The 27,809-nt window shown below is 40.8% G+C and overlaps 1 protein-coding gene across 2 annotated transcripts; it reads left to right on the forward strand.

Annotated features, from left to right (window-relative positions):
• Nucleotides 1-6,699: 6,699 nt before the first annotated feature.
• On the forward strand, nucleotides 6,700-27,399 carry per1b (period circadian clock 1b). 2 transcript variants are annotated; one of them, XM_079810920.1, is made up of 19 exons: nucleotides 6,700-6,918; nucleotides 13,057-13,895; nucleotides 14,290-14,543; nucleotides 14,933-15,054; nucleotides 16,222-16,423; nucleotides 16,955-17,149; nucleotides 17,269-17,454; nucleotides 17,563-17,716; nucleotides 18,616-18,859; nucleotides 19,036-19,144; nucleotides 19,254-19,410; nucleotides 19,601-19,719; nucleotides 20,691-20,837; nucleotides 22,908-23,195; nucleotides 23,797-24,647; nucleotides 24,803-25,001; nucleotides 25,173-25,365; nucleotides 25,560-25,710; nucleotides 25,804-27,399. In XM_079810920.1, exons 2-19 carry the CDS (start codon nucleotides 13,510-13,512, stop codon nucleotides 26,104-26,106), a joined length of 4,260 nt encoding a protein of 1,419 aa, XP_079667046.1. In that variant the 5' UTR covers nucleotides 6,700-6,918; nucleotides 13,057-13,509; the 3' UTR covers nucleotides 26,107-27,399. The 2 variants fall into 2 exon arrangements, with proteins under 2 accessions (XP_079667046.1, XP_079667047.1); XM_079810921.1 differs by lacking the exon at nucleotides 20,691-20,837 and having other exon boundaries at nucleotides 6,743-6,918.
• Nucleotides 27,400-27,809: the final 410 nt, after the last annotated feature.

Consider the following 27,809-nt stretch of genomic DNA (forward strand, 5'->3'; position numbering starts at 1 on the left):
TGGTCTAGCCTGAAAAATAAGCTTTTTTTAATGCTATTTGAGGATAAGAAATAACATTTATGGGTCAGTTAGTGTTAGATTTTGCTGATTTGAAATTAGTTGTTTAATTGTGAGTTCAGAAAGCAGTTTATGAGATTTCCCCATTCAAATAGAAAGGACCGAAAGTAACTCACTCATGCTAAATATTTACTCTTTGAGCTCTTGCACCAAGGAAGTCTACACCATTATGACTATAAGTTTGCTAAGAAGTATTTCTTACTATCTGGCTGTCATCTTGCGTCTGCGCAGAGTGCTGTTGAAGCTGATGGTGTGCAGAGTCCCAGACCCTCTTGCTCTCTCGGAACCAGTAGTTGATCGCTGGAACATCCGACAGTTCCTTGGACCAGGGGAACAATGGGGGTTGGTAACCGAGCACGCACTGGAAGGGAGTAAGACCGGTGGTAGGTTGGCGTAGGGAGTTCTGTGCGTACTCGGCCCAACCCAGGAACTGGTTCCAAGAGTCCTGGTGGCCGTGACAGAAGGTACGGAGGAAGCGACCGATCTCTTGTATCTTCCTCTCTGTCTGCCTGTTTGATTGTGGATGATACCCAGAGGATAGGCTGACGGTCACACCTAGGAGTGAGAAGAAGGCCCTCCAAACCCTGGAAATGAATTGAGGCCCTCTATCCGACACAATGTCTTCAGGAATCCCATAATATCTGAAGATCTTGTTGAACATTAGTTAGGCAGTTTCCATGGCTGTAGGCAGTCCTTCCAAAGGAATCAGACGACATGACTTTGAGAATCTATCAACCACCACTAGGATACAGGTGCATTTATCAGAAGCAGGGAGGTCGGTGAAAAAGTCGACTCCTAGGTGCGACCAGGGTCTGTTGGGAATGGGCAGAGGATGGAGTTTACCGGAGGGAAGATGTCGAGGGCTCTTAAAGACGGCGCATTCCTTCTAACCCCTAATGTACCTTCTGACGTCAGATGCCATGTTTGGCCACCAGAAGCGCTCCTTCAGCAGCGAGAGGGTTTCATTGACCCCAGGGTGGCCAGTGCCCAATGACGTGTGGGAAGTGTGGATGAGGAGAGTGTGCCATGTCCATGTGATGTAAAGCAAACCTGGTGGGCAACCCCGAAACTGTGAAAAGTTTCTCTAGCAGAATGGGCTCAGATTCATTGGTAACTTCTTAGGGACTGTAGAGACAGGATAAGGCATCTGCCTTAATATTCTTTGACACAGGACGGTAGGAGATGGAGAAATTGAAACGTGTGAAGAATAATGCCCAGCAGGCCTGTCGTGGATTGAGTCGTTTAGCATCTCTGAGGTATTCAAGGTTTTAGTAATCTGTCAGAACCAGGAACGGATGTTGGGAACCCTCCAACCAATGCCTCCACTCCTCAAGAGCAATCTTGATGGCGAGAAGTTCCGGGTTGCCGATGTCATAGTTGACCTCCACCGGGTTGAGTTTGCGGGAGAAGAAGGCACATGGGTGTAGTCTACTCTGGGTCCCCTGCTGCTGTGACAAGAACGCTCACACTCCTGTGGTTGAAGCGTCAACCTCGACAATGAAGGGCATGGCTGGATCTGGATGGACAGGGAGGGGAGCGGCAGTACGGCTTCCTTTAGGGTTTCGAAGGCTTGAGTGGCAGCGGGGTTCCAGGACAGAGATTTGGGCTTATTGCATAGGAGGTGAGTAAGTGGACATGAGATGATACTGTAATCTTGGATGAATCGACGGTAGAAATTGGCAAATTCTAGGAATCTCTGGAGTTCTTTAATGGTTGTGGGTGTGGGCCAGTTCCGAATGGCATCCACCTTCCTCTCGTCCATCCGGATGCCAGTGCTGTCGATGTTGTAACCAAGGAACTGCACTGAGGGTTGGTAGAAAGAACACTTCTCGGCCTTTAAGTACAAGTGGAACTCCCTCAGGCGTTGCAGGACCTCCGCAACATGGTGGCAATGTTCGGCCATACTCTGGGAGTATATCAGGATGACGTCTATATACACCAATACGGATCTGTGGAGGAACTGCCGGAGTACCTCATGAATGAAATCCTGGAATATGGAAGGGGCGTTGACCAGTCCATATGGAATGACGAGATATTCGTAGTGTCCAGTAGGGTTCACGAAGGCTGTCTTCCACTCGTTCCCCTCACCTATTCGGATGAGGTTGTAGGCGCTGCGGAGGTCCAACTTGGTGAAGACAGTGGCACCATGGAGATGTTCCAGCGCTGTTGGGACGAGAGGAAGTGGATAATGGAATTTCACAATAATTTTGTTGAGGGATCGGTAGTCGATACAGGGCCACAAGCCTCCGTCCTTCTTAGCCACAAAGAAAAAGCTGGAAGCAGCAGGGGAAGTAGACGGGCGGATGTAACCATGATCTAGTGCCTCCTGGATGTATTCTTCCATGGCCTTCTCCTCCGGTAGTGACAGAGGGTATATCTTCCCACGGGGCACAAACTCAGCCGGAAGCAGATCCATGGCAGCTTGGGGGCAGCTTGGAGGCTCGCTTGGGACAGAAGACGTCACTGAAGGGGGCGTAACATGGAGGAATATCTACCGAACGATTCTCTACCGGGCTCTCGTGGATGTTGTACACACTGACAGTTCCTCGGGACGTGAAGTGGGAGGAACAGGGAGAGCAGAGGTATATTGACAGTGTAAAGTACATTGTGCCAATGGATACCTTTCTGAGCCATCGGATTTCAACTAAAATATCTTCATTTGTGTTCCGAAGATGAACAAAGGTCTTACGGGTGTCGAACGACATGAGGGTAAGTAATTAATGACAGAATTTTCATTTTTGGGTGAACTAACCCTTTAAGGTAAGCATGAAGGTAAGCTTCTTGGTGCTTTGATGAACATTAATGACAGACATCATCAGTGCTGCTTTAAGATCGGCCGCTGCCGCACATGACACTGATCTGACACGCTGTCCTGCGCATCTCATTTTCTCACAAGTTAATTTAAGACGTTATTTAACTAATTTAAGACTCCTATTATGAGAATACCCGACAAATCATTTTAGCAAAATTCTCTGTGTTGTTATTTTTTGTTCAAGAGCGAAAGAGAACTCGATGTGTGCACAAGACTGGCGCGTGTGTGTGTCAGAGTGTCCAGAAAAATGAAAATTCTGTCATTAATTACTAACCCTCATTCATCAGTTCTGCCGATTAATCGTCACCGATAGCTGATTGGAACAATCGGTTATCTGCAAAAATCCACACCGAAAGTTTTCCGGGTTGCGTCCGTTCCTGGAGTGGCTGAGAAGTGTCTGCCGGTATTATATAGCACGAGAGTAGCCTCTAGATGCCAAATAAAAACTCACTGACGCCTTGTGTTGTTTACATTAATACGTGATGCTGTGCGCTGCACGGAGAGTGCTGACACATCAGATAAGGCATGTGCCGGTATCAAATTTTCATGTTGCGATTAATTGCTGAAGCTTTTATCACGGTATACGGTATTATCACGATATTGAAATTCGATGCAAAAACAGTGTTGTCATCAGTGGCAGCTGGTCAATAGTGGCGGCTGCCCCATCAAAATTCCAGAAATATACATGTATACAAAAATGATATAAAAATGAAATAAAAATAAAATAGTTTACTCATACGGTGTGCCGGCTGTTAGTAAGAGCCTCAGCATTTAATAAAAATTGGCTTTGATCGGTTAACTATTTTATATGTTCTTCAATATGTTTCATGCATGAGGGACGCCGGACAAAAGTCTATCTGAGTACAAAAATCTACGGGCAGCATGTGACCTGAAGCTGGTCTCTTAAAGATCCTCCTCCGGACACAGGTCGCTGCGTCCCTGGCGAATCAGAATTGGATGCGTGTTATTTTATCCAATCTGATTGGTTCTCGTCACCTGTCATTCAACTTTCCGTTCTTGGCAACTAAAGCGAAAGTGCGAGGGCGACACAGTCACTCCGACTCCGCCAAAACCTTGTTAGGATGATCACTGTATTTTGAAGTGCCCACAATAACAATATCGTGCATGTTCATTATTGTATTACCGTATACCGGCACATGTCTACATCAGATGCGCGTTTAAAACATGACAGCGAAACGGTATGAATACAGAACACAACAGTACTTTTCGCCAAAGCAGAAGCGCATTTGTTTTTTATTAGATAATCTCCTTCTAAAAAGCAGACTGTTTGGATTTGTATTAAAGGTCCCGTTTTTCGTGTTTTTTTGAAGCTTTGATTGTTTTTACAGTGTGCAATATAACATGTGTTCATGTTTCGCGTGTAAAAAAACACAGTATTTTTCACACAATTTACTTATCTGTATACTGCAGTTTTCACTGTCCTCAAAACGGCTTGAAAGATTTCCCTGTTCTATGAAGTCCCTCCTTCAGAAATACGTAACGAGTTCTGATTGTGCCAGCGGTTCCCGTGTTGTGATTCGACAGCAGCTTAGCGAACGTTACCGGAAAGGTCACGCCTCTCACCATAACGGGGATGCATGCGCTCAATGATCTCTAAGTACAGCGTCCCTGGGAAAGCCAAACAAAGGTGACTTGTCTCCGGGATGAAAATAACAGCGTCTCGACGACATGGCAACAAACAAACTATACGAACGCAACACTTCCTCTACTCCACGCGGGAGCAACAAGACCACGCCCCCTTTTTCGCGTGTTCTTGTGGGCGGAGGTTAGTCGACATACTGCTCTACTGACGTAATTAAAGCAGGAAATACCAGGATGTAGTCCTAACCAGCCGTTCGCTGTAGGCTTTGAAAGGGAACTTCTGTTAAATAAAATATCTCGCTTGGCATTGAACTTTGAGCTTTATAATTTTACAGGTATTATAAATGCTCTAACAGCAACATTACACACTAACTAAAGTTTGAAAAATGGGATCACGAAGAACAGGACCTTTAAATGGTAACACTTTACAATAATATTCCATTTTTAACATTAACTAAGGTTAATAAATGCTGTAGAAGTATGTTCATTTCAACATTAAATTGAGTTAGAATTTTTATTTTTATCTGTTAACCTTGGTTAATGCACTATGAACTAACATGAATGATCAAGGCACAATAGTATTGCTCATATTAATACATGCTGTAAAAATGTATATTGCATAATGCTTATAGTTCATGTAAGCTAATACATCCTTGTTGCATAGGGACTTGCATTGTGTTACCTATTATATGTACATGCATGTTTCTAGACAGGACATTGACACAGCGCATTCTCTTGTGTCTTGTCGCGCTTATATTGTTTAAAAGCATTTATATGAATAAGAGCGTGATCATATAATGTAACGCTGGGCAAAAATGGATATAAAAACAGACGCTGCGTTAATTGGGTTAAATATTTTTAAATGCGTTAAACTTAAAAAATGAATCGCTTGCATTAACATGTTAATTTGCCCAGCACTAGCCCAGATATAAGTATTTAAAAATACAAAATATTTGTTGAATTGGCCTTTTTGTCGAATCGGCTCCTACCTCTGGTGCAGCACTCTGGGCGGGACTGACCGGGTATATTTCGACAAAGCTGGCAGTTCACCCTAAGTAACCAAGCTGTAAGTAACCAAGCAGAGAGAGCAACCATTGACTACCATGTAGGGAAAAAATACTATGGTAGTCAATGGTTGCTTGGATCTGCTTGGTTACAAACATTCTTCAAAATATCTTCTTTTGTGTTCATCAGAACAAAGAAACTCATACAGGTTTGGAACTTGAGGGTGAGTAAATGATGACAGAATTTTCATTTTTGGGTGAACTATCCCTTTAATGGATGAAACAATGAAGCTGCGCACTCGGGTTTATGGCTGCTATATATTTTACCTACCACGAGATGGCGCTGTTTTCGACACTACTGGTGCCTCGAATGGTCGAATCTTTTCCCGAAACGATCAGAGAAAAGCATCTAAGCATTTCTCAATCCTTACAGTATTGTGGCTTCCTTATGCTGCTAAATGTAGGTTTACTTTTTGCAGCCTGGCTCCAAACTATATTCGCCTGACATTTGGCAAGCCTGCGTCCCAATTTCACCAATCGGGTAAATGGAGGTCAGTGAGTTTATGACGCTTCTCTGACGCCGATGATTAATTCATCCATACAGCAGCAGCGAGCCACACCGCAAGCCGCGTGAGTCTGAAGGGCGTTGCGGAAGCCGCTTGACGTCACCAGCAAGCCAGCCTCTGAGGCACGTGGAACTGTGCATGGCTCATACACCACAGGTTTCAATCGAGTTGTGCTAAACATTTTAAAACAATAGTGTTTGGGAAGTCCCACTCACAGTTCATTTCTGAGAAGCGGATTAAGCTATTTTATTTAGGTTTTCGTGTGGTCCCTGGAATTTCACGCTCTAACCCGTTCGATAAAGCTATATGTAGGCGCATACTATACTGCTCCAGATTTTATTTTTTTATTAATAATAAGGGTGTTAATAATTGCATGAATGTGATCTGTTTTGCTGCATCCATGACTAAGTTAAAAAATAGTCATAAGGACCTACATACTATTTTTAATAAATTAATCTGAATCTACATCAGCACAACACACTCTCACTCTCATGTATTGCAACAACAACAGGCGCGCTGCAACGTGACAGCTGATGAACGTGAGCCGAGCGCCCTTGGCATCGGCCAATCAACGAAAACTTCGCCATGAATGGGTGGAGCCAACCAACAGGATTCGTGGCTTGTTGCGAGCACAGCCAATTGAATCCCTCGGAGTTTTAGACCGATTGGAAAGCACGTGTACTCGTGTGTGTCTGGATTCGTGGGGAAACAAATCTCTAGCTCACAATAGCAGCGCAATGCCAGTGGACTGCAGATGAAAAACGTCGTTTTTATGTTTCACCTACTTCATAACGCCAGGAATACATTGTAATACATTTCCGACATAGCAACATTTGTCCTCTCGTTCAAGAGAAAGCGGAGCAGTAAGACTCAGAAGGTAAGGCCAGCATTAATCAGGAGCTTATATGTGGCGTGTTTCTTCTTTCTCGATTGAACCTTTTATACTACCGATGCCCATTTAAGTTGATTTTCTGTTTGCAACATTAGATTTGTTCAACATAAGGTGCTGATTTGGATGAAATGCATCGGAAACAGCCATTGGCCACTGCACAAAAAGCCAACATAATGAAACTGGTTGAAATGCTAATATCATTCCTTATATCATATCATCATGCTAGTCTGTTCAATCTGTCTATACTTTGCTTAAAGGTTATCCACATTTTTTGATGACATAGCTTTGTGCATGCGAGTAAAGTCAAACTGACGCATCACGCATCGAATACAGTCGTCTTTGGTTTGGTTTGACTAGACTCTCCCAAAATCTCTGTTTAATAAAATATGAACGTTACCTTACTAACTGATATAAAATCGTGAAAAGAGATGGTTGTCCTTACTTAAGGATGTTTAAAGTATCAATATGGATTATTTTCACGTTGTTGTTCATATGCCAATTCAAAGCTACGTCATTGAGGTGTAGTAGTTAGTCAACTAACGTTATATTAAACCTTTGAATTGTAACTGAAATGTTGAACTGTTTTCAGGACAAGGTATATTTTTCATAAATCTCAGGTCAGGGCAAGTTGTGCCAGTTTTTGTATGTTATTAATTTATTGATTTATAATATTTGTTGGACAAACCAGCTGTTTGGTAATTATGCACTTTTTTTGCTGTTTCATGAACTTTATGCGTCATAATTGTTTTGTTGAAATGCTGTTGGGGCATGTTGTCACAGACGTTCAACTTGTGGTCAATAAATACTTTTTTTCCTGAGCAAGAACCTATTTTAAGGTGTATGCCTAAACAGAAATGTAACTTGAAAAAGAAAAAAAAATGCATCAATGCTAATACATCATCATATACAAAGAATATCTAATAGATTGCTGTTGTGGATGAGTTGGTAAGGAGGTTAAGCGTTCACAAATGAACGCCTAAAACTAAAAAAAGCAGGAAACTTGATAATGTCTAAAAATGAGCTATCAGCTGTAGATGATTGATAACTGATTAATGGTGACTGCTTTTTATTACTGTAATTGCCTGAGCGGTTCAGTCTGTTCAGGCATATAAATACAGCTTTGAGTGCTCTAATTTTTGCAAATCCATTTATGCCAATTAGATCATCGTTTAACAGGCATCTGAAAGGTTTTATTATTATTTTTTTACATGTCTTGTACTGCAATATATACAGTTCAGCCGGGTGTAAAACTGATTTGAATGTATACTGCATCTGAAATGTTTTAACAGCAAGGGGCGGAATAATTGTATTTAAAATCTTCTTAGCCTATGTCTAGGACCACACAGATGAAACGTTTCAGGACCGCATTTCTAGGACCCTAGCAATGATTTAGTTGTTTAAGTGATATAATGTCCTAACCAGCCCCTAGCCCTTTTGAAATATTTAAAATTAAAAGTTTAAAATGGCTGTGCCTGCTGTTTTGTTAAAAATTAAGGTGGGAAAAGTTTGAATCAGGTCTCCTCTGTTGGTGTGCAACTTGTTGGCTAGATGGCACTGTCACAAAAAAACTAGGGTAGGGTCCTAGAAATGCAGTCCTGAACCTGCGGGGGTCCTAAAAGTGCAGTCTCCTGTATTGCAGGCAGATAATATTGCTTAGTCCTGCATTAGGGTTTCTCAGCCAGCAATCTCCTAGAGGTTCATGAAGGAACTGCAGGTGGGGGGGGGGGGGGTTGTCTTAAAATTAAAACTAAAATACTATATATATATTAATATTCATTATTTATGAAAAGATTAGATAATTTTGATCAGAGGGGTTCAGCAGAGTAAAATGGAACCCTGCTTCATAATACATCTTGGGGGGGATTATCTGGTGACTGTGTCAGCTTAAAGGTGGCAACATTCTTTAGAATGTGAGTAACAGGATATGATGTCATGCAGGGATTCAGTATTTAATAAATAATGACTTGTAATATTACATTACTCAACGTTTTCTTTATATTGGATAAAGAGGTCAATCTGTGACATTCCACACAGTTTTCTGTGACATTTCTATGAGTTCTTCTATTGGTCAAATTACTTTTGTATGTATTTGCAGTCCAGAGTTCACCAACTTCTTACTATTAAAACAGGGTCCCTCCCCTATTTGTTTTAGTGTATTCTGTAGAGCTGTTCATGGACCAAGACTACTGGGCCATTGATTGAGTTTTTAAAAAAAATATAATTATTATTTAAGTCTACGATTATTTTGCTTTACTTGTCATTTCATTATCAAAACTGATGGTTAATGCTGTTTATCATATGCTGCAGTGTGGGTCAGATTGTATGTTGTTAGTTGAAAGTCTGGTTATGTGAGACTAGATGACAATTCGGGGAAAAATATGTGACGCATCGCACTGGGTAACATGATGACATTCTTTGCATGTCAAAGCAAAAGTGTTTTAGTTTTTTCCTTAGAGTAGGTTTTTTTCATTTCCATTTCTCTTTAAATTAAGTGATGTAGAATTATTTCCTTCTATTCCAGTTTATTGGGCAGTGACAACTATGACATTTATAGTTAAATTTCCCCAAAATTATCAGTATAATTAGGAGGGAAAAGTACCTCCACTTTACCTGCTGAAGTTCTGTCAAAACACCCCACATGAAACCATATGCTTATGACCTTGTTTTTAAATAAATAGCTTTTATGAGATGGCGCTTTTTATCAGGACAAACTTTTAAGGATTTATTTATGGATCCAGAAAATATTTTACAATTTTTAGCGCAAGTACATATAAAGAATCTTTTATAAAATTATATGGAAGTCAGTGGGGTCTATCAACTGTTTGGTTATTTAAATTCTTCAAAATATCATCTTTTGTGTTCAGCAGAAGAAAGAAATTCATACAAGTTTGGAACAACTTGAGGGTGAATAAATTATGACCATTTTCATTTTTGGGTGAACTATCCCTTTAAAATTACATCATGGGGGTTCTATGTGCCACAGAGCGCATATATTTAACTAACTTATAATAAACTTTGTTGTCTTTTTTCATTATCAATTAAATCAGTTGTTGAAGCGCTGAAGTACCTACAGTGACGGCTTATGGGATGCCTGTGAAAATGACATTCAAACGTTTGCAGCCGCAAAAAGAGTCAAAGTGCAAGTTGACGTTATCATGATATCGCGTAATCTTACTCAGGTGATCTTACTCATTGGGCTGTTAAAACCATAATACTAAAAAAACATCCCAATACAAGCTAGACAGAATCATTAGACGTGTGCTCTGTATTTACCACGCGCGCACGCGGCGGAGGCGAGACTGGGAAAGGCTGTGCGCGCAGAGAGTGGATCACGAGTCACGACTGTAATGGAAGCGAGATGCTTTGGATAGAGTTACAGTGCTTGTGTTGTTCAGTAGAAACCAGTGAAGGAATAGAGGGTGAACTGTCTCTATATCCGTTCAAATGTAGCCAGTCTCTCCACACCTTCATTTGTGCACGTCCGCCTGTCGGTCCCCTCGGCGGAAGTTTGTATGTGCGCAGAACGAAACGTATGACTCATCATGTTTGGAGATCGGGCGCATTACGTTTTCATCTTGTTTATCGTTTTTGGTCTATTTTTTTTTTAATTAAGTCTAATAATACCCAACAGCGCTCATATGTCCTATCATTATATTTTTAATTATAAATTTATTGACACAAACTCTTGCTCTCCACTTAATCCAATGATTTTTATTTAGACATTTACTGAATACCAAAGAAACTATTCTTAACTGAGTTATGTTATAAATACTCTTTATGTAGGCCTATTTTCTAACATCTTTAACCTCCACTATACACATATAATTGTAAGATGCAGAAGATATAATTTGACCATGTTTTGTAGGTTTAAAATCTAGCCAGACATCCACTTGGTGGTTCATTTTATAGTTTATATATGTGTGATGCAGCTTTCTGTTTCTTTGCAGAACATGGTCAAGTATAAACAGGTGCACAACAGGTGTCATAAGTGCGTATGCATGTGCAAGAGAACGCCCACACACAAATTAATTCCAAACAAACAGCCCTGATCTGGCCCAGAAAAGCGAAACACATGGTCTGTCTTAATAAAAGCAGCATCTGTGGCCATTTGACGTCTGTGAAGATAAGTTTGTTTTCTTGCGCCATGTGGTGGATATGGTATCTTGATGTAATTGTTGCGTCCATTGTTCACTGTGTGTGTGAATTCCTAAACATTAACATACTTACCTCTTAGTATGTAGAAGTTACTTATTAAATGACCCTTTTAACAGAACACATTTCTCTGAAAATGTACATCAGTTTCAAAAACAAATTGTGCCCTTAATACTTTAAGAAACTGCTGTTTCACAGTATTTAACAGCCTCATGCTCTGAACATTTGGCATTTTGGTAATAGCTGGGATTAATTGCAAGGCAATTGCCTTTAACACCTTTACACTTGTTGTGCTCTTTGTAATGACGTGGGCTAAAGGGTTCATGCTGATCAAAGCCGTGCAAATACTCTTAATCTATGTCTGGTAAACCAGCTATTTAAATTAAGTGAATTATAAATAGTTCAGTAACAGTTTCTTATGCGTCAAAGAATCTTTTAAGACAAACAATCTAACAAAGAAATTCTGAAATATGATTCCCCTCTGGAAGCAACTTGTATTTAACAAATATTAATAAACAGAGCGTTGGTGTGATTGAGGTCAGCCAAATAAAAGCAAATGGGTAGATGGTTTATCGTATAAATAAAATGCATCTTCAACCTGGGATATATTTGAGTTTCTCAAGTACCGCATTTCCTTGCATTACCACTTTTAGTACCACCAGCTACGTTCCCTTTTTAATATGCCTTAATTTAACTAATTGGCTTAGAATTAGTTTCTAGCTACATGCTTAAATTTTGGTGTCACTTGCCTTGCTTGCGTAGAGGTGCTATTTGCAGTAAATGCCAATTCACAGTTGCACTGCTAAATGTGTAGGTCTAAAGTAAACTCAGTAGCTCCAGAAATGGTATCAGGGTGATGGTAACAATCCCAGAGAAGACGCACAAAAGACTCTGCCAGAACACAGATGACACTCAATAAATATATATATATATATATATATATATATATATATATATATATATATATATATATACTCACTCCGTCACCTGGTTGTCTTATGAGATTAGGTCTCCTTCAGGGATAAAGGCAGAGAATGTAGATGTGAAAGTTGCATGCTGTTTTAAGGTCTTTTTTGCATGCTGGTTTAAGGTCCCAGAAAATCCCAATTTTAAATTAAAAGCCTCAACTCTATTGCACTACCACTACTCCCACTACTCTTTTCTCTTTTAACATAGCCTATTTTAAAATTATATTTTATTCCTGTGTTGACAGCTGTATTATCAGCAGCTTCAGTGTCACATAATCCTTCAAAAATCATTCTAATATGCTGGTTTGCTGCTCCAGAAACATTTTTTTTTTCTTTTTCTTTTTTGTGGAAACGTGGCATTTTTTTCAGAATTATTTGATTACTAGAAAGTTCAAAAGAACAGCAATTATCGAGATAGGAAAGATGTTTATAATAATAAAAAATATTTCTGTCACTTTTAATCAATTTAATGCGTAGTTGCTAAAAAAACAAATAAAAGTGTGGCAGCAACCAAAAAGATTGGTCTGCCATGTGATACTAAATGCCCAAGTTAGAATGGCTACTAGAAACCAACTTGGCGACCCCTGATGTCTTTTTGTGTTTGAAATAGATCCTTGTTTTGCTCCCCGTAGTTCGTAAATGCAAAGGACAAAACAAGCTTGCATAGTTGAATGTAGAGTGGATGTGTGGATCTAGAAAGTAGTCGTGGTTACCAAGGAGACCAGAAAAGGCATTTGTAGTGGCCAACAGAGAATATGAAATCTCTGAGCTCTCACGTGCAGCAAAATCACAGATAGCTAATTTACCTGGTTGAAAAACAAAAACACCTCTGAGTAGCACTTCCTGTTAAAAGACCAGGCTGTTCACAAATAATATTATATATTCGCTGACTGTAATGGGGCTACCTAATCGTAGATGACTAACCAGCTCAGTATGTCTCTTTGTCCGTATATTTCAGACTGACGCGCACTCATCTTTTTCTTTTTCTCCTTTTTCCTTGCAGTTTTCCTCCGAGAAGAGATCGAGTGACACAGCGGGCAAAGAAAAGACCGACTGGACAGAACCCAATAAACCTAATTTCACAGCGGCTTTTTCTTGCACTTTCTCTCGCATTGTCACACTCCATCTGCCTCTGTGGTAGCAGCCAAGTCTGTTTCATAACAACCAGTCGTGTCTGTTTTTCTGGGATGAGCAACGCTTTCTCCCGCTAAAAAGCTATTTTACATTTACACTACTTGGTTCGAGGATAAACCGCTTCAGGAGGAGCAAAGGAACAAAGTACGGGGTGCAGAGACACCCGGATATACCATGAACAAATCTGTGAAAATTATTTACACCAAAATGATTTCCCACTGTAGTTCAAGCAGTCCAACATAGTGAACTTTTTCAACTCCGTGTAACCTCTAATCAGGTGAATCGCATCACCTTGGCCACCGCATATTCGTACAGTATTATTATGAGCGATGACAACTCAGACTCTTCCCCCAGCAATGATACAGCTAGAGGAGCAGGAGGCGTCGAGAAAAAGGCAGGTTTTGTAAACCGATCCTGCTGCATAAGTGAGAGCTCTCCCTCATCGAATCTGGTGAGTAGCGAGACAGGATCATCTCCAGGAGGGGTATCTGATCCCAAGGGATCTGTAGGTCACATCCGCGGGACAACGTCCGATGATACAGATGGACTATCAAGTGGAAATGACTCTGGGGAGAGGGAAAGTGAAGGTGGGATGGAGAGAGGGAGCGGATCCAGAGGGAGACAGTCGAATCGAAGTTATCAGAGTTCCTCCAGTCAGAACGGAAAGGACTCAGCCATGTGTCTGGAGACTACGGAGAGCAACAAGAGGTGAGATCCATACAACAACTTCATTGTGACCACAGGCTTTCAAGCTCAACAAAGAACAATTGAAGTATCACGAAAGTGGTCCTCCCTATGTTCATAGTCTTCTGAAGCCATACCATAGCTTTGTGTGATGAAATGCCTATGAATTAAATGGTTATTCATTGACATAATCTGCAGTTCTGAAATCAAATATGCTATCTAAATGTTGGTTTGTTCATCACACAGAGCTATTATGTCTTCTAGGTCACCAATCACTTTTCTTATACTTTTATGGGGCATTTTCTTTTGTCATTTTCAGAACATGACATCCCCTTGTCTGCAAAAATGTCAACTTTTTTGTTCCACCTATAAAACAACATCTAAATTTGACCTTTGTTTTTGATCTCTGCTCCCTCAGCTCAAACTCGCACAGCCCTTCTCCACCCAGCAGCTCTCTGGCTTACAGCCTATTGAGCGCCAGCTCCGAACAGGACCCGCCGTCCACCAGCGGCTGCAGCAGTGATCAATCTGCTCGTGTCCAGACACAGAAAGAGCTGATGAGAGCCCTGAATGAGCTGAAGATCCGTCTGCCACCAGAGAGAAAGATGAAGGGGCGCTCCAGCACCCTCAATGCCCTCAAATACGCCCTCAGCTGTGTCAGACAAGTCAGAGGTGAGCGGGAATTTCACATGTATGTTCTGTATTCTATGTTGAGTTTAAGGTGATTCTTTTTAAAATACTTTCTCCAGCTCAACTATGAATGAGCCATTTGTTGATTGATTCCTCATACAAGTGTAAACACTGAATCTGTGATCCTATCAAAACTGCTCTGTTTGAGCATCCCGACCAGCCCAATATAGTAACAGTGGCTCAACCAATGGCATGAGTTTTGGGTGGGACTTTTTGTCTAAATGGTGAAAGATGAGGGACATATTTAGGTTAAGCATTGAAAAAATAATCACCATTTTAAAATTCAGTTTGGTGCCACTAGAAGCACAGGAATTACAGGAATTTGTGCGTCCAGTAATGTAAAGGTTTTCTTTTTGCTTTGAATCTTGCAGCCAACCAGGAGTATTATCACCAGTGGAATGTTGAGGAGTGTCACGGCTGTAGTCTCGATCTCTCCACCTTCACTGTTGAAGAACTGGACAATATCACCTCTGAATACACGCTCAACAATACAGTACGTTTTGATTCGCTCACAAACCCATTTCTCTCTCTTGTAATATTGTTGTATGAAAAGTAGTCAATCTCCTCACCAAATTTGCAGACAGATTTTTGTTGATGTACGTTTGTTTATTTCTGTCAACAACAATGAAGACAAGATGTCACCTATTTTCTTTTCTCTCTGTCTCTCTCTCTCTCTCTCTCTCTCTTTTATTTACATTTATGAATTTAGCAGACACTTTTATCCAAAACGACATGCAAAAGAGAAACAAAAGTAATTTGTCAAAGAGCCAACAATATTAGTAATATATGCAATGCCAGGGGGGTATTCCAGAAAGCAGGTTATGTGACATACCTGGGTATGTTTAAGGGTAAGTAAGCAGATAACCTCAACTTTCGGTTCCAAAAGCGGAGGTAACTTTCAGGATATGTTCCGGAGCAGGTTATGTTCCAGGGTTAGTTTGCTTAAGAGGTATTCAGATGTGTTTTATATAATTAATATAGTTATTAATATAACCAAATTTGTTCCAGTTATATAATATACAATATTAGTATATATTAATTCTAAAGTTTAAACAATTGAAATATGTTTATTATTTATTTTAGTCATCTTACACATGGATTAATTAGCATCAAACAAACAATATAATCCTTATTTTCAGTGAATAAAGATTACTTATTAAAAGAAAACATTGAACAATTATTGCATAACCACCAAATAGGTGGCGATGTGCACTAAGAAGGTTATGTAAACTGCCATTAAACAAAAGAAGAAGAATAAAAACTTTTTCTTAGCGTCTGTTTCCATGGTGAATCCTCGATTCGTCGCTCTGTTGAGAATGTCTTGTGTGTTAACCAGGAACATGCTCTGAGTTGGCTGAACTTACTCCCTGACTCGTTTTTGGAACCAGCATACCTCGAGTAAGCAAGGTTTGGGTTAATCAACCGAGAGTTCAAGGTATATGTGACGGTAAGTTCACCTTGCTTTCTGGAATACCCCCCAGGTTTATCAGACAACTAGATGAGGAAGCAAGCTATAGAAGAAGAGAAGTGCAGTGTCTCTTTAAGGGTGCTGCCCCAGTGAAGAAACTGTTGTAGCCCTAAAGCTAATTATTTTATTTTTTTAAACAATTTTTTTAAGACTGTTACAGTAAATAACAAAAGAGTCTTTTCTCTTGTGCAGGACACATTTTCCATGGCGGTGTCGTTCCTGTCAGGGAAGGTTGTGTACATCTCACCGCAGGGCTCATCTCTTCTGCGCAGTAAGCCAGAGAAGCTGCATGGGGTTTTGTTTTCTGAGCTGCTGGCCCCCCAAGATGTGAGCACCTTCTACAGCAACACCGCGCCCTGCAAGCTGCCCCCATGGGCCTCCTGCATCGGCTCTGGTATGTTTGTGTGAGGTGTATTTTGGTTGTGTTATGGCATGGTACACTAACATTTGACAACCAGAAAGTGTCACAATGCTTTTGATCTTAAAGGGATAGTTCACCCAAAGATGAATGTTCTGCCATCATTTACTCACCCTCATGACTTTTATTCATCTTCAAGTCAGTTCCACCAAAAGTTCATAAAGAGATAATAAAAGTAATCCATATGAATCGAGCAGTTTAATCGGAAGTGTTCCTGAAAGACAAGATCGCTTTATATGTTGAACAGATTTATTTAGGCTTTTATTCACATTTACAATTATTTGACTCAAAATAACCAATGAGGTTGAGCTTCCATTTACCATAAGTGTCAAAGTTTTGGTGGAAGAGACTTTCAGCGAAGAGACAGAAATCTCTCAGGATTCAAATCTTTGTTTGTGTTTCAAAGATTAATTGAAGTCTTCCGAGTTTGGAACGACATGATTTCAGGCTTTACAAATGTAGTTTAAGGCAATAAACGGTTCTCTCTTTCCCTTTCTTTGACTGTAGTCTCTCCACCGGTGGACTGCACCCAAGAGAAGCCCATGTTTTGTCGCATCAGTGGAGACGTCTCATCCAGTGGTGATGTAAAGTACTACCCGTTCAGACTGACCCCCTACCTGCTCACGCTCCGAGACTCTGACATGGCTTACCCTCAACCCTGCTGTCTGCTCATCGCAGAGAGAGTGCACGCGGGATATGAGGGTACGTTTTGTGTTTAAAAGCACATCCGTTTTTCACCGCGTTCGGCAAGAACTTGATGGAAATCCACATTTTTAATCTTTGTTTTGATCTCACTCGCTTTCTCTCATTCTCTCTTTCAGCCCCTCGCATTCCTCCGGATAAGAGGATATTCACTACCAGTCACACCCCCAGCTGTCTCTTTCAGGAGGTGGATGAGCGGGCAGTTCCTCTGTTAGGGTATCTGCCTCAGGACCTGGTGGGAACCCCAGTTCTGCTGTACATCCATCCAGATGACAGACCCATTATGGTGGCCATCCATAAGAAGAGTGAGTCACCTTTCCCTTCCTCTCTCTAACCTCTATCCATTTCTTTTCTTTAATGAGAGCGGTATAGCACAATGTTCACTTTTCTTTTCTTTTTTCTCTCTCTCTCAGTTCTCCAGTTTGCAGGGCAGCCATTTGAACACTCTCCCTTGCGGATGTGTGCACGTAACGGAGAGTATCTGACCATAGACACCTCTTGGTCCTCCTTTATTAACCCCTGGAGCAGGAAAGTGGCCTTCATTGTTGGACGCCACAAAGTCAGAACGTAAGTATTCGTGTATATTAGTACACACAAGACCCAAAATTAATATTTAGAAACCTTAGAAACTTGCTATTTTTGTAACGCGACATTAGTGATTCCAATCATCTTTTTATCTTATATTTATGTACACTACTGTTCAAAAGTTTTAGTTCAAAAATACAGTAAAACTGTACATTGTAAAATATTATTACAATTTTAAATGGTTTTACTATTTTAATTTATTTTAAAAGTGCAATTTATTCCTGTGATTGCAAATCTCAATTTTCAGCAGCCACTATACTCAAGTCTTAAGTGTCCCATGATCCATTAAAAATCATTCTAATATGCTCTAATATTGGTGCTCATAATTCATTTTTATTATTATTATCATCAGTTGAAAACAAAGTCTATACTGTCACATTTGATCAATTGAGAAATTAATACTTTTTTTAAAAAAAACATCTTACTGACCCCAAACTTTTGAATAATAGCATATATAACAGCTCAATAATCCATAGTCTTTAGGAATATGACAGATGTGGCAAAAACAATTATTTTAGACTGTAAATATGCACGACTAGCTCCGTCTTCAGTGCTAAAACACCATGATTTTCCACCTGTGCACACTTCTAGACATGTGCACAGCACAAACACACAGACACACACGTAATTCCTCAATCCCATACCACCCACACACACCAGTATGTAATGTGTGTACAGTCAATCACACTCATCAGCACATGTTCTGTCATGTGGACACGGACAGATTTTTTCATGAGCTCATTATGTGCCAAGGAACATTTCTGTGCGTCAAGTTGCTATACACACACACACACACACACACGCATATATGTACACATCAGCACTGCTTCATACACTATGTACATGCATGCATTTACCTTGATTTTTTTTTTTCTGTACAGCTCTCCACTGAATGAGGACGTCTTCACGCCACCGAGGGGTCAGGAGGAGCGTACCCTGACCCCAGACATCCCTCAGATCAGTGAGCAGATCCACAGGATCCTGGTGCAGCCCGTCCACAATGGCAGCTCTCAGGGCTACGGCAGCTTGGCCAGCAACGGATCCCACGAACACCAGCCCAGTGCCACCTCCTCATCAGAAAGCAGTGGGCCGGGGCTGGAGGACCCCTTGCAGTTCCACAAACCAGTAAGTGTTTCGAGACACAAGCCTTAAAACCATATGTAGCCTAAAACGAAAATTACATATGAATTAGAAGCAGTAACAGGCAGTTTTACTTCTTAATGGAACTGATCAAATAAATGAAAGGAAGGCCAGAGATTTATAGTAAACATCTAAATTAAATGAACTGCATTTTTAAACAGATGACGTTCCAGCAAATCTGCAAAGATGTTCACATGGTGAAGACCAGCGGACAACAAGTCTTCATTGAATCCCGCAACCGACCTCCCCTTAAAAAACATGCTACCGCAGGTACACCGACACATGCAGTTCATTTTGAAGCCAAAGTTTCCTTCATAGTTTAATTTATTTCTTTTTTAAGGTTGTTTGTCTAAAGATGTTCTCCGTGTCTGACAAACAGGTGCATTGCAAGCAGGTGAAGCAGCAGGGCCGAGTGGCAGTCTCTGTCCTAGTGCGGCTCCACCCTCAAAGAGCTCCGCACCCTCCCTGATCGTGCCGAAAGAGCCGCCCAGCACCTACTCTTACCAGCAAATCAACTGCTTGGATAGCATCATAAGGTTTGTTTCAGATAATTAAATGCACTGAATTTAACACATTATCACTGAATTTGTGTTATTAATTGCAGATTAATCATATTACTATATAGAGATCTGCGTGTAAATATAGACATCTAGTTAGTCCTTGTGATTAGAAATCCAGTGGCAGGTCCTGGGCCCTTGGTTCATCAAGTTTTGTTTGGTTCATCAGGTATCTGGAGAGCTGTAATATCCCGAACACAGTGAAGAGGAAGTGTGGCTCCTCCTCCTACACTGCCTCCTCCACATCTGATGATGACAAACAGCAGGACGGCCCAGGCAATGCTAAAGGTGGGTACCACAATGATAAACCAATGCAGAACAGTACTAATTATATGCGTTTCAATGTTGCATGTCTTAGTTGTATGCAGTATATTGTGCAACACCTCTACCATTCAAATTTGACCAATTTTGATAGCACAACGAAACTGAAATGCCAGTTTTGAGCAAACTTAATGTATTTAAAGGTTTGCATAAATATTAAAAGGTTAAATGGGAACAATGGCATGTATACACACACATAGTGCCTGCTATGTTTTTGCTTGAGCTTTTAAGCATTCTGCAAACTAATGAATACTACTATGGTGATGGCTTGACTCAAGAATATTAATTATGTCATTTGGCCAGTAGGCCTCATTGATTTTACTGAAGGGAAAACATAACAAATTGATATTCATGAGCTAGGCTTTCTCCATAGCTTGACAGGATTCATAAATCCACCATAATCCAAAAAATTTAGTTGCCAATACTGATTCAATACAAAAAAAGTACAGTTAATGTACTGTACATCAAATGGTTATGATTCAGCAAATGGTAGTGTTTGCATTAGTATACCACTAAATTTGCATGACATTTTTAATTATACACTACTAGTCAAAAGTTTGTGGTCAGTAAGATTTGTTCAGTTTTTTTTTTTATTTAAGGGAAGCATTAAATTGATCAAAAGTACATTATAATGTTACAAATTGATTTATGTTTCAAGTAAATTGAACTTGAATTTGAACCTTCTATTCATCAAAGAATCCTGAAAAAAAAATCAACATTAAGTGATAATTATAAGAAATGTTTCTTGAGCAACAAATCAGCATATTGGAATGATTTCTGAAGGATCATGTGACACTGAAGATTTTTAAATTGTAACATTAATAAATGCTGACTTGGTGAGTATAAGAGACTTCTTTCAGAAACGGACCCCAAACCTTTGAACAGTAGTGTATATAGCTTAAGATATGCTGTGTATTAACGGATACTTTAACCTGCAGGTCCATCTGTGTCTCTGGTAGAGGAGAGTGCATTGTTACCCCCACTGACCATGCACAGTAAGGCTGAAAGTGTCGCGTCTGTCACCTCCCAGTGTAGTTTCAGCAGCACCATCGTCCATGTGGGGGACAAAAAACCTCCCGAGTCAGGTGGGCAAATGTCACGTCAAGTAAAGTCAAGTGAACTTTATTTTAGCGCTATATACAGTACAGATTGTTTCAAAGCAGCTTTACAGTGATAAACGGGAAAGTAATGATCATTGATGCAAAACAGAATTCAATATTGCTGTTTAAAAAAAAATAGTGTCATTGTTCAGCTGAGGTCAGTTCAGTGTTGATTCAGTTCAGTTCAATAACTGTGTAAATTTCATCAATTATGAAATGAGTTTAATTCCGCTATAAAGCAGCTCTGCAGAAAAGAGTGATGTCAACATCCAGCTCAGTTCAGTTTTCCTCCAGTAGTGTCAGTGCAGTCAAATTAGGGGTGTGCGATATCGAACAATAAAAATGTCTACCTTTGAAGAGAGATCGTGCTACAGTGCATTCTGTCAGTTGCAGTTCTGTTGCCGCCGTCCCAACATAATGTTCGACGCAACGAACAGTCGCATGTTTATCTGCGCAGTGGTAATGTTGGGCTTAAAGTAAACACCGGTAGATAAGGTTACGTTCACAGCACGAGTACCAAACTGTTATTGCGCTTAAACTATGGTACACACAAAGATTACATAAATAGTCATTTATATCTAAAGTGAATGTAAACAGTTTGAAGGCGTGTCAGTATATTAGATCTGTGCATTCTGTCTTAAAGTGACAGCAGCCTTATATACCTAATAAACATTAATGTTAATCAAACTACAACAAAGAGAAAATCACTCACTGCTCTTGACCAAATAAATTCAGTAGTTTTAAGAATCCTGTATATGTTTATATTTAATTCTTACAGTGAGGTCTTTGTAGTGTTTGTTTATTTCTTACTTGAATGCTACTGTTAAATACACCTACTGTAGCTGGAAATATTAAAGCGCTCTTTATTTTATTTATATCTTATATCCTATTATTTGCAATTTGCATCTTTGTTCTTATTTTTAAGAACAAAGTTATTAAATCCTAATAAGATTTTGGTCATATCGCCCACCCCTACTTTGGTCTAAATGGTCTGTCATTCTTTTTTCTTTTGTTACTTTGTAAGGCTACATTTTTGAAGAAAACAAATCGTGATAAGATCGTGATCCTGTCTGAAAAAAGTTATGACATTTTTCCATATCGCCCACCCTTAAGTCAAGTCAATAATAAATGCTGAATATTAAGTGTCCCTAACTAAGCAAGCCAAAGACACAGAACCAAAACTCAAGAACATCAGGTGACAGAATGGAAAGGGGAAAAAAAACGGGCTCAGTCGCGGGGCCAATTCTCCTCTAGGTCAAATGAACCAAAATGGTGTGATTTTTAATTCGAGGCTTCATCACAAGTCAGATTGTGGATTGGAGTTGAAGCTGGCCATAAACTCTGTGCAAAGGACTCGTTTGGTTCTCATGGTCTGTGCCGTTGGCTCTCGAGCCGACGAGGTATTCACGGGGGATCTGTCTCTAGAACCCGTCTAGTTGTCATGGTCTCCATTGACATTCAGGGCTTGTCTCTAGGTGCAGTTCTACCATCTGGTCTGGATATGGACCGGTTCCAGCTGACTACAGGATAAGAACAGACCAATATTAGCATAGATGCCATTCCCCTTACGATGTAACCAGCACATCAGATGAAGTGTTCCCAGTTCTGGTTGACCTAATGTATGCAGCCTAAAAATCCTTTAATGGATTTGAATGATAGAAATGTGATGGGTCTTAAATCTAGATTTAAACTGATAGAGTCTCTTCCTCCTGGACAATGCTAGAAAGACGGTTGCAGAGTTTGGGTGCTAGATAGTTAAAGGATCTACTGCCTGCAGTCGATTTTGATATTCTAGGTATTACCAACTAGCCAGAATTTTGAGTCCGCAGTGGACGTGAAGGACTATAAAGCGATAGGAGCTTGCTCAAGCACTGAGGAGCGAAATCATTTAGGGCTTTATAAGTGTTAAATGTATAATGTGTATCTGTAACTTTTTAAATAGCTAGATCTTACTTTGTCATGCAAGTGTCTTTTTTTTTTTTTCTTGTTCCTTGAACCCTAGTTTCTTTATATTACCCGCACTTCACGTTTTTCCGTTTTCCCTCACTCCCACAGATATCGTAATGGAGGAAGCCCCTCCGACTCCAAATGCAGCGGCTCCAGCCACACAACTCCAAGCTCCTCCCACAGCCATGACCTCTCTGCCCCCTAGCCCTGTTCCTGATAGGGATGCAGGAAGAAGAGGTGGAGCTTTAGCATTGGGTCTCACGAAGGAAGTCCTGTCAGCTCACACACAGCAAGAGGAGCATAACTTCATGTACCGCTTCAGAGACTTGAGCGAACTCCGAGTGTTTGACCCTACCTCAGCTGTGCGCCAGCGAGCGAACGCACCCTTCGCAAGAGGTAAGGACATGCTTAATATAAAACACAAAAGCAACACCCTTTATTATTGCATAGATTTATTCTTTATTTATCACACGGCTCTCTGAAATGCTTGATTCTGATTGGTCAGTCGCAACACTCTAAGGTCAGTTATTCCCTGATAATGGCCGTCAGGGTCTATTGTCTCGTATCACACCGTGGACGCTTTCTCCATCGCTTCATTCGAACGTAGCTGGTGCCATCTTGTGCCTCAGTTATTGACTGTATTTACTGTAGAATGATCTTTTTTTGTACACTGTAATGGATAACAAGATAATAAACATTGATTTTAGAAGAAACCGTAATATTTCATGTCCTCGTCATTATTTAAAAAGCTGTGTAATAAATTATACGACTGACATTTAAGGGATAATATACAGTCTTGTTTGAACTTGTTCTTTCGTTTAGGCTTAACGCTAAGCTCAAATAGGAACTGTTTTTCTCTGATCTACTAAAATATTTGTCTAATTATTTACTTCTCTAGCAAGTAGCCGTGTAATGAGTGGGGATAACGTACATATCTAATGTTCAACTGGTTGGATGTACATCATCCCTTACTTGATCTTATTTTCTTGATTTTTAGGTGCGCGCTGCTCCCGTGATTACCCAGCAGCAGGAAGTAGTGGGCGTAGACGCGGCCGAGGAGGCAAAAGACTGAAGCACCAGGAATCCTCAGAGCAGTCGGGATCTCGTAGCGCAGGCGGCCCTCTAAGAGGCCTCCGTTCTGGGGTTCCCACACTGGACAGGCCCTCTAATTCCACCATGCCCATGGGTCCTATAGCCAGTTCCTCTTCCTGGCCCACCTCAGGGTCACAAGCTAGCGTTCACTCGGTCCCGTACCCACCAGGCGTCCTTCCTTTATTTCCTGTCTATCCCCCCTTCTCCCATCCCGTCTCAGACCCCAGCATACAGGCGGGGCTACGTTTCCCCCTTCAGAACTCGCAGATGCCGCCTCCTATGGTGCCCCCGATGATGGCGTTGGTATTACCCAACTACATGTTTCCACAGCCCACCATGGGCATTCCTCAGCCCAGCATGGGCATTCCACAGACCAGTATGGGCATTCCTCAGCCCTTCTACAGCCCAAACTTGGCTTTCCCTTTCCCCGGTGCCAACATGACCTCCCCTGATCCCTGTCAGATTCTGACTCCAGTCCCACGCGCCTACTCCCGCTCCAGCACCCCTCATTCCATCAACCAAAGAGAGGCAGGCGCTGAGAGAGAAGGAGCAGAGTCTCCGCTCTTTCAGTCCAGATGCTCCTCACCCTTAAATCTGCTCCAATTGGAAGAGCCGCCAAGCAACCGGTTTGAGGTAGCATCAACTTTGGCGTCAGGACAACAGACATCTCCTATGGTGGGACAAGGAGGTGGAGCAGGAGGACAGACCTCCTCTAATCAGAGAGGTTCAGTGTTGGACTCAAAAGAAAATGAAAATGTAAGAAACTGGACTGTTGGAATAATGTGCCTTAAAAAGGCTTTTCAGTTGTCAATACCTTTTTTTACTTTTTATGTACTTTAGATTTTTGATATAATTTGCTTAAAGAATATTAGCACAGTGACATAAACTTGTACATTTATTGTCTTTTGCAGGGTGAAGCAAATGAGTCCAATCAAGACGCCATGTCCACCTCCAGTGATTTGCTGGACCTGCTGTTACAGGAGGACTCTCGATCAGGCACTGGCTCAGCCGCGTCAGGCTCTGGGTTATCAGGCACAAGCTCCTCTGGGTCGGGCTCAGGGTCCTCTGGATCAGGGTCCAATGGCTGCAGCTCTTCAGGAAGTGGAACTAGTGAGTGCTTGATGATGGCAATAAATAGCTCTAATATCTTGTATAAATTGGAGAAATAATTGTAGGCATTAATGGATTAGAGTGTTACTTTGTATGAAGGAACTGATTGTCATTCAGCAGTTGTTACTTGTTGAGAAGTGTCTTAACTTGAATTCCTCTTGACTTTAACAGGAAGCAGTCAGAGCAGCCATACAAGCAAGTACTTTGGCAGTGTGGACTCGTCAGAGAACAGCCATTCCCGCAAGCAGACAGCAGAGGGGGATGGAGAGGCACAGTTCATCAAATGTGTTCTACAAGATCCCATCTGGCTCCTCATGGCCAACACGGATGAAAAGACTATGATGACCTACCAGCTGCCCATCCGGTAATGTCAATACTTCAACGTTTTCATCTACACCATTACTGATTTGTGATTATGTCAAACATACTTTTTGATGCATCTCATTATGACGTGAAAAGCTTTCCCACGCTAACACTCAATAAACGTGCATTACTACACACCCACTGTAAAAGGCCAGTGAAAGCAGTAAATGACCCGGTAAATGTGTTTTGCAACAGAGACCGAGATTCTGTGTTGAAAGCGGACCGCGCTGCTCTGAGAGCCATGCAGAAACAGCAGCCTCGCTTCACAGAAGAGCAAAAGAGCGAATTGAGTCAAGTTCACCCTTGGATCCGCACTGGGCGCCTGCCTCGTGCTCTCAACATTTCGGTGAGTTGAAATCTCTCAGACAATAACGCCCACCTAAAACCCCACCAAACACTGAGTCGTGATTGTTTTACTTATATACTATGTGTTTCTCAGGCATGTGTGGGCTGTAGGTCCTCTCCTTCAGTCCCCTCTGCGGCCCCCTTCGATGTGGAGATCCACGAGATGGAGTTCTGCAGCGTTTTAGAGGTGACCGAAGAGAAACACACCCAAGCAGACACGGCCATGGAGAAGAGCGAGGCCGAGGGAGAAGAGTCGTGCAAAGACCAGGAGGCGGCGAATGATGGAACTATTTTGACATCACAAAACAATGACCAAGAAATGATGATCGAAGAACAGGGAGTCGCCTCACAGATCGAGGAGGAAATGGGTGCCTCACTTTCACAGATGACACACTAAAGACACAATGAGTCAGTGGAATACTGACGACATCGTTCGTGTACTCATTAAATGATCCCGTTTTATTTATTTCTATAAAGGAATGCTAATTAGCCAGGAAGGCTGACAGATGATGAATGTAAAGCAGAACTGCTTTGATGAAAGACTGTGATAACACAACTTTTGGTTATTGCAAAGAGGTTATGATCTGTTAGCGATCGGGATTTGGCGGGGAATAAGGGGTACTTAGCATTAGACCACTCTGGATTTGACCTCAAGATGTCACCCGTTTAATTCCAGTTCTAGTAAGCCGCAGAAACCCATTTTGTGGCGTGCTAAACAACAATTTCAGATGTCAAATTGGTCGTTCAGACAAAAGATGATAACTATAGTGATTACTGTTTTAATAATCTAATTCCATGAGAATTATCACTGTGATCACTTTCAGAAAGATGTTTTCCCAGACAATGAATGATAAAAACCTATTATAAACAATGTTATTGTCCATTGATGTGGACTTTAATATTGTTATAGTTATCATCCTTGGTGTGAACTATGTTAAGATGATTTAGGTCTGTTTTTAGACAGGAGAACAGATTCACTGCCTTTGAAGACTGAGAACTTTGAGGATTTAGAACCGTTTCTCACCGTGTGAAATGTTATTGCAATTTTTTACAGGTATATACAGAGTAGGATTTTTCGACCAAATGTACACAATTTTTATTTTGATCATTCTGTATATATTTTTTTATACGTCATTGGTGCAAAATTGTCTTGGATGAATTGTGTGAAATGGAATGCGATTGCTCACAGAGAGAGCCATTGGTCTGTTACAGTTCACCTTCACCACTAGTTCAGATGTAGATTTCACTACAGTAATCATGGCAACTGTGAACTTTCAAAGAGTATTTGTAGCTCAAGGTATCATCTTGTAAAGTAGCATTCAGCAAAGGGACGCTTCAGAGGTCACCGCCAGAAAAAGCTGCCACACGTTGCTGGGGCGAAAGAGTGGCTTTTAATGGTACTATGAAATGTACCATCAAAGATTGAGTTTTAAAGGAGTAGTTTTCCACAGAAGAAAGCAAGTCATAAATGAGGGTGATTTCATTGATGACAGAATGTTCTTTTTTGGGTAAACTTTCCCTGTAAGGAACGAGTGGGAATTGTGCTGGCAATCAGTTGGATGCATTTCGGTTGACCTTTTTTCTGTCAGTTTCAGTCATGTGCTCTGACTTGAAGTTGTCTTGGAACAGTTTGTAAGTATTTTTGTGTATTTCTTTATATATGAAAAAAATAAAAAGAATATGGTTCAAACTGTTGTGGTCTTCCATGAATCGAGGTTTACCAGGAATTATAAGAATATACAGTGCGTATATGATTGAAAAGCACACTGTATGCTTTGGACAAGGAAGAGGGAATTAAAATAAGCAGTTTTCATACCAAACCACAGGCTTTTAGTAGACAAGAATGTCCACTGAGCTAAAAAAAACAACGTATGGAGGTTTTTCCAGGCAAAAACAAAAGCCCACACGTACACACAAACATGCAAATAAGTGTGACGCGCACACAAATAAGCTGATGCTTATTGACCAGAGCTATATGAGAAATATAAATGGGACTTTAAAATTAAAGAGATTTAATGAGAAGTTTGCTTACGCCAGTGCCCTGGTAAGAAAGTTTGGCTCGACTTGCATTCTTTCCCTGGACCGCAGCGTAACGACAGG

The sequence above is a fragment of the Gobio gobio genome, assembly GCF_949357685.1.
Source record: "Gobio gobio genome assembly, chromosome: 2".
Taxonomy (NCBI): domain Eukaryota; kingdom Metazoa; phylum Chordata; class Actinopteri; order Cypriniformes; family Gobionidae; genus Gobio; species Gobio gobio.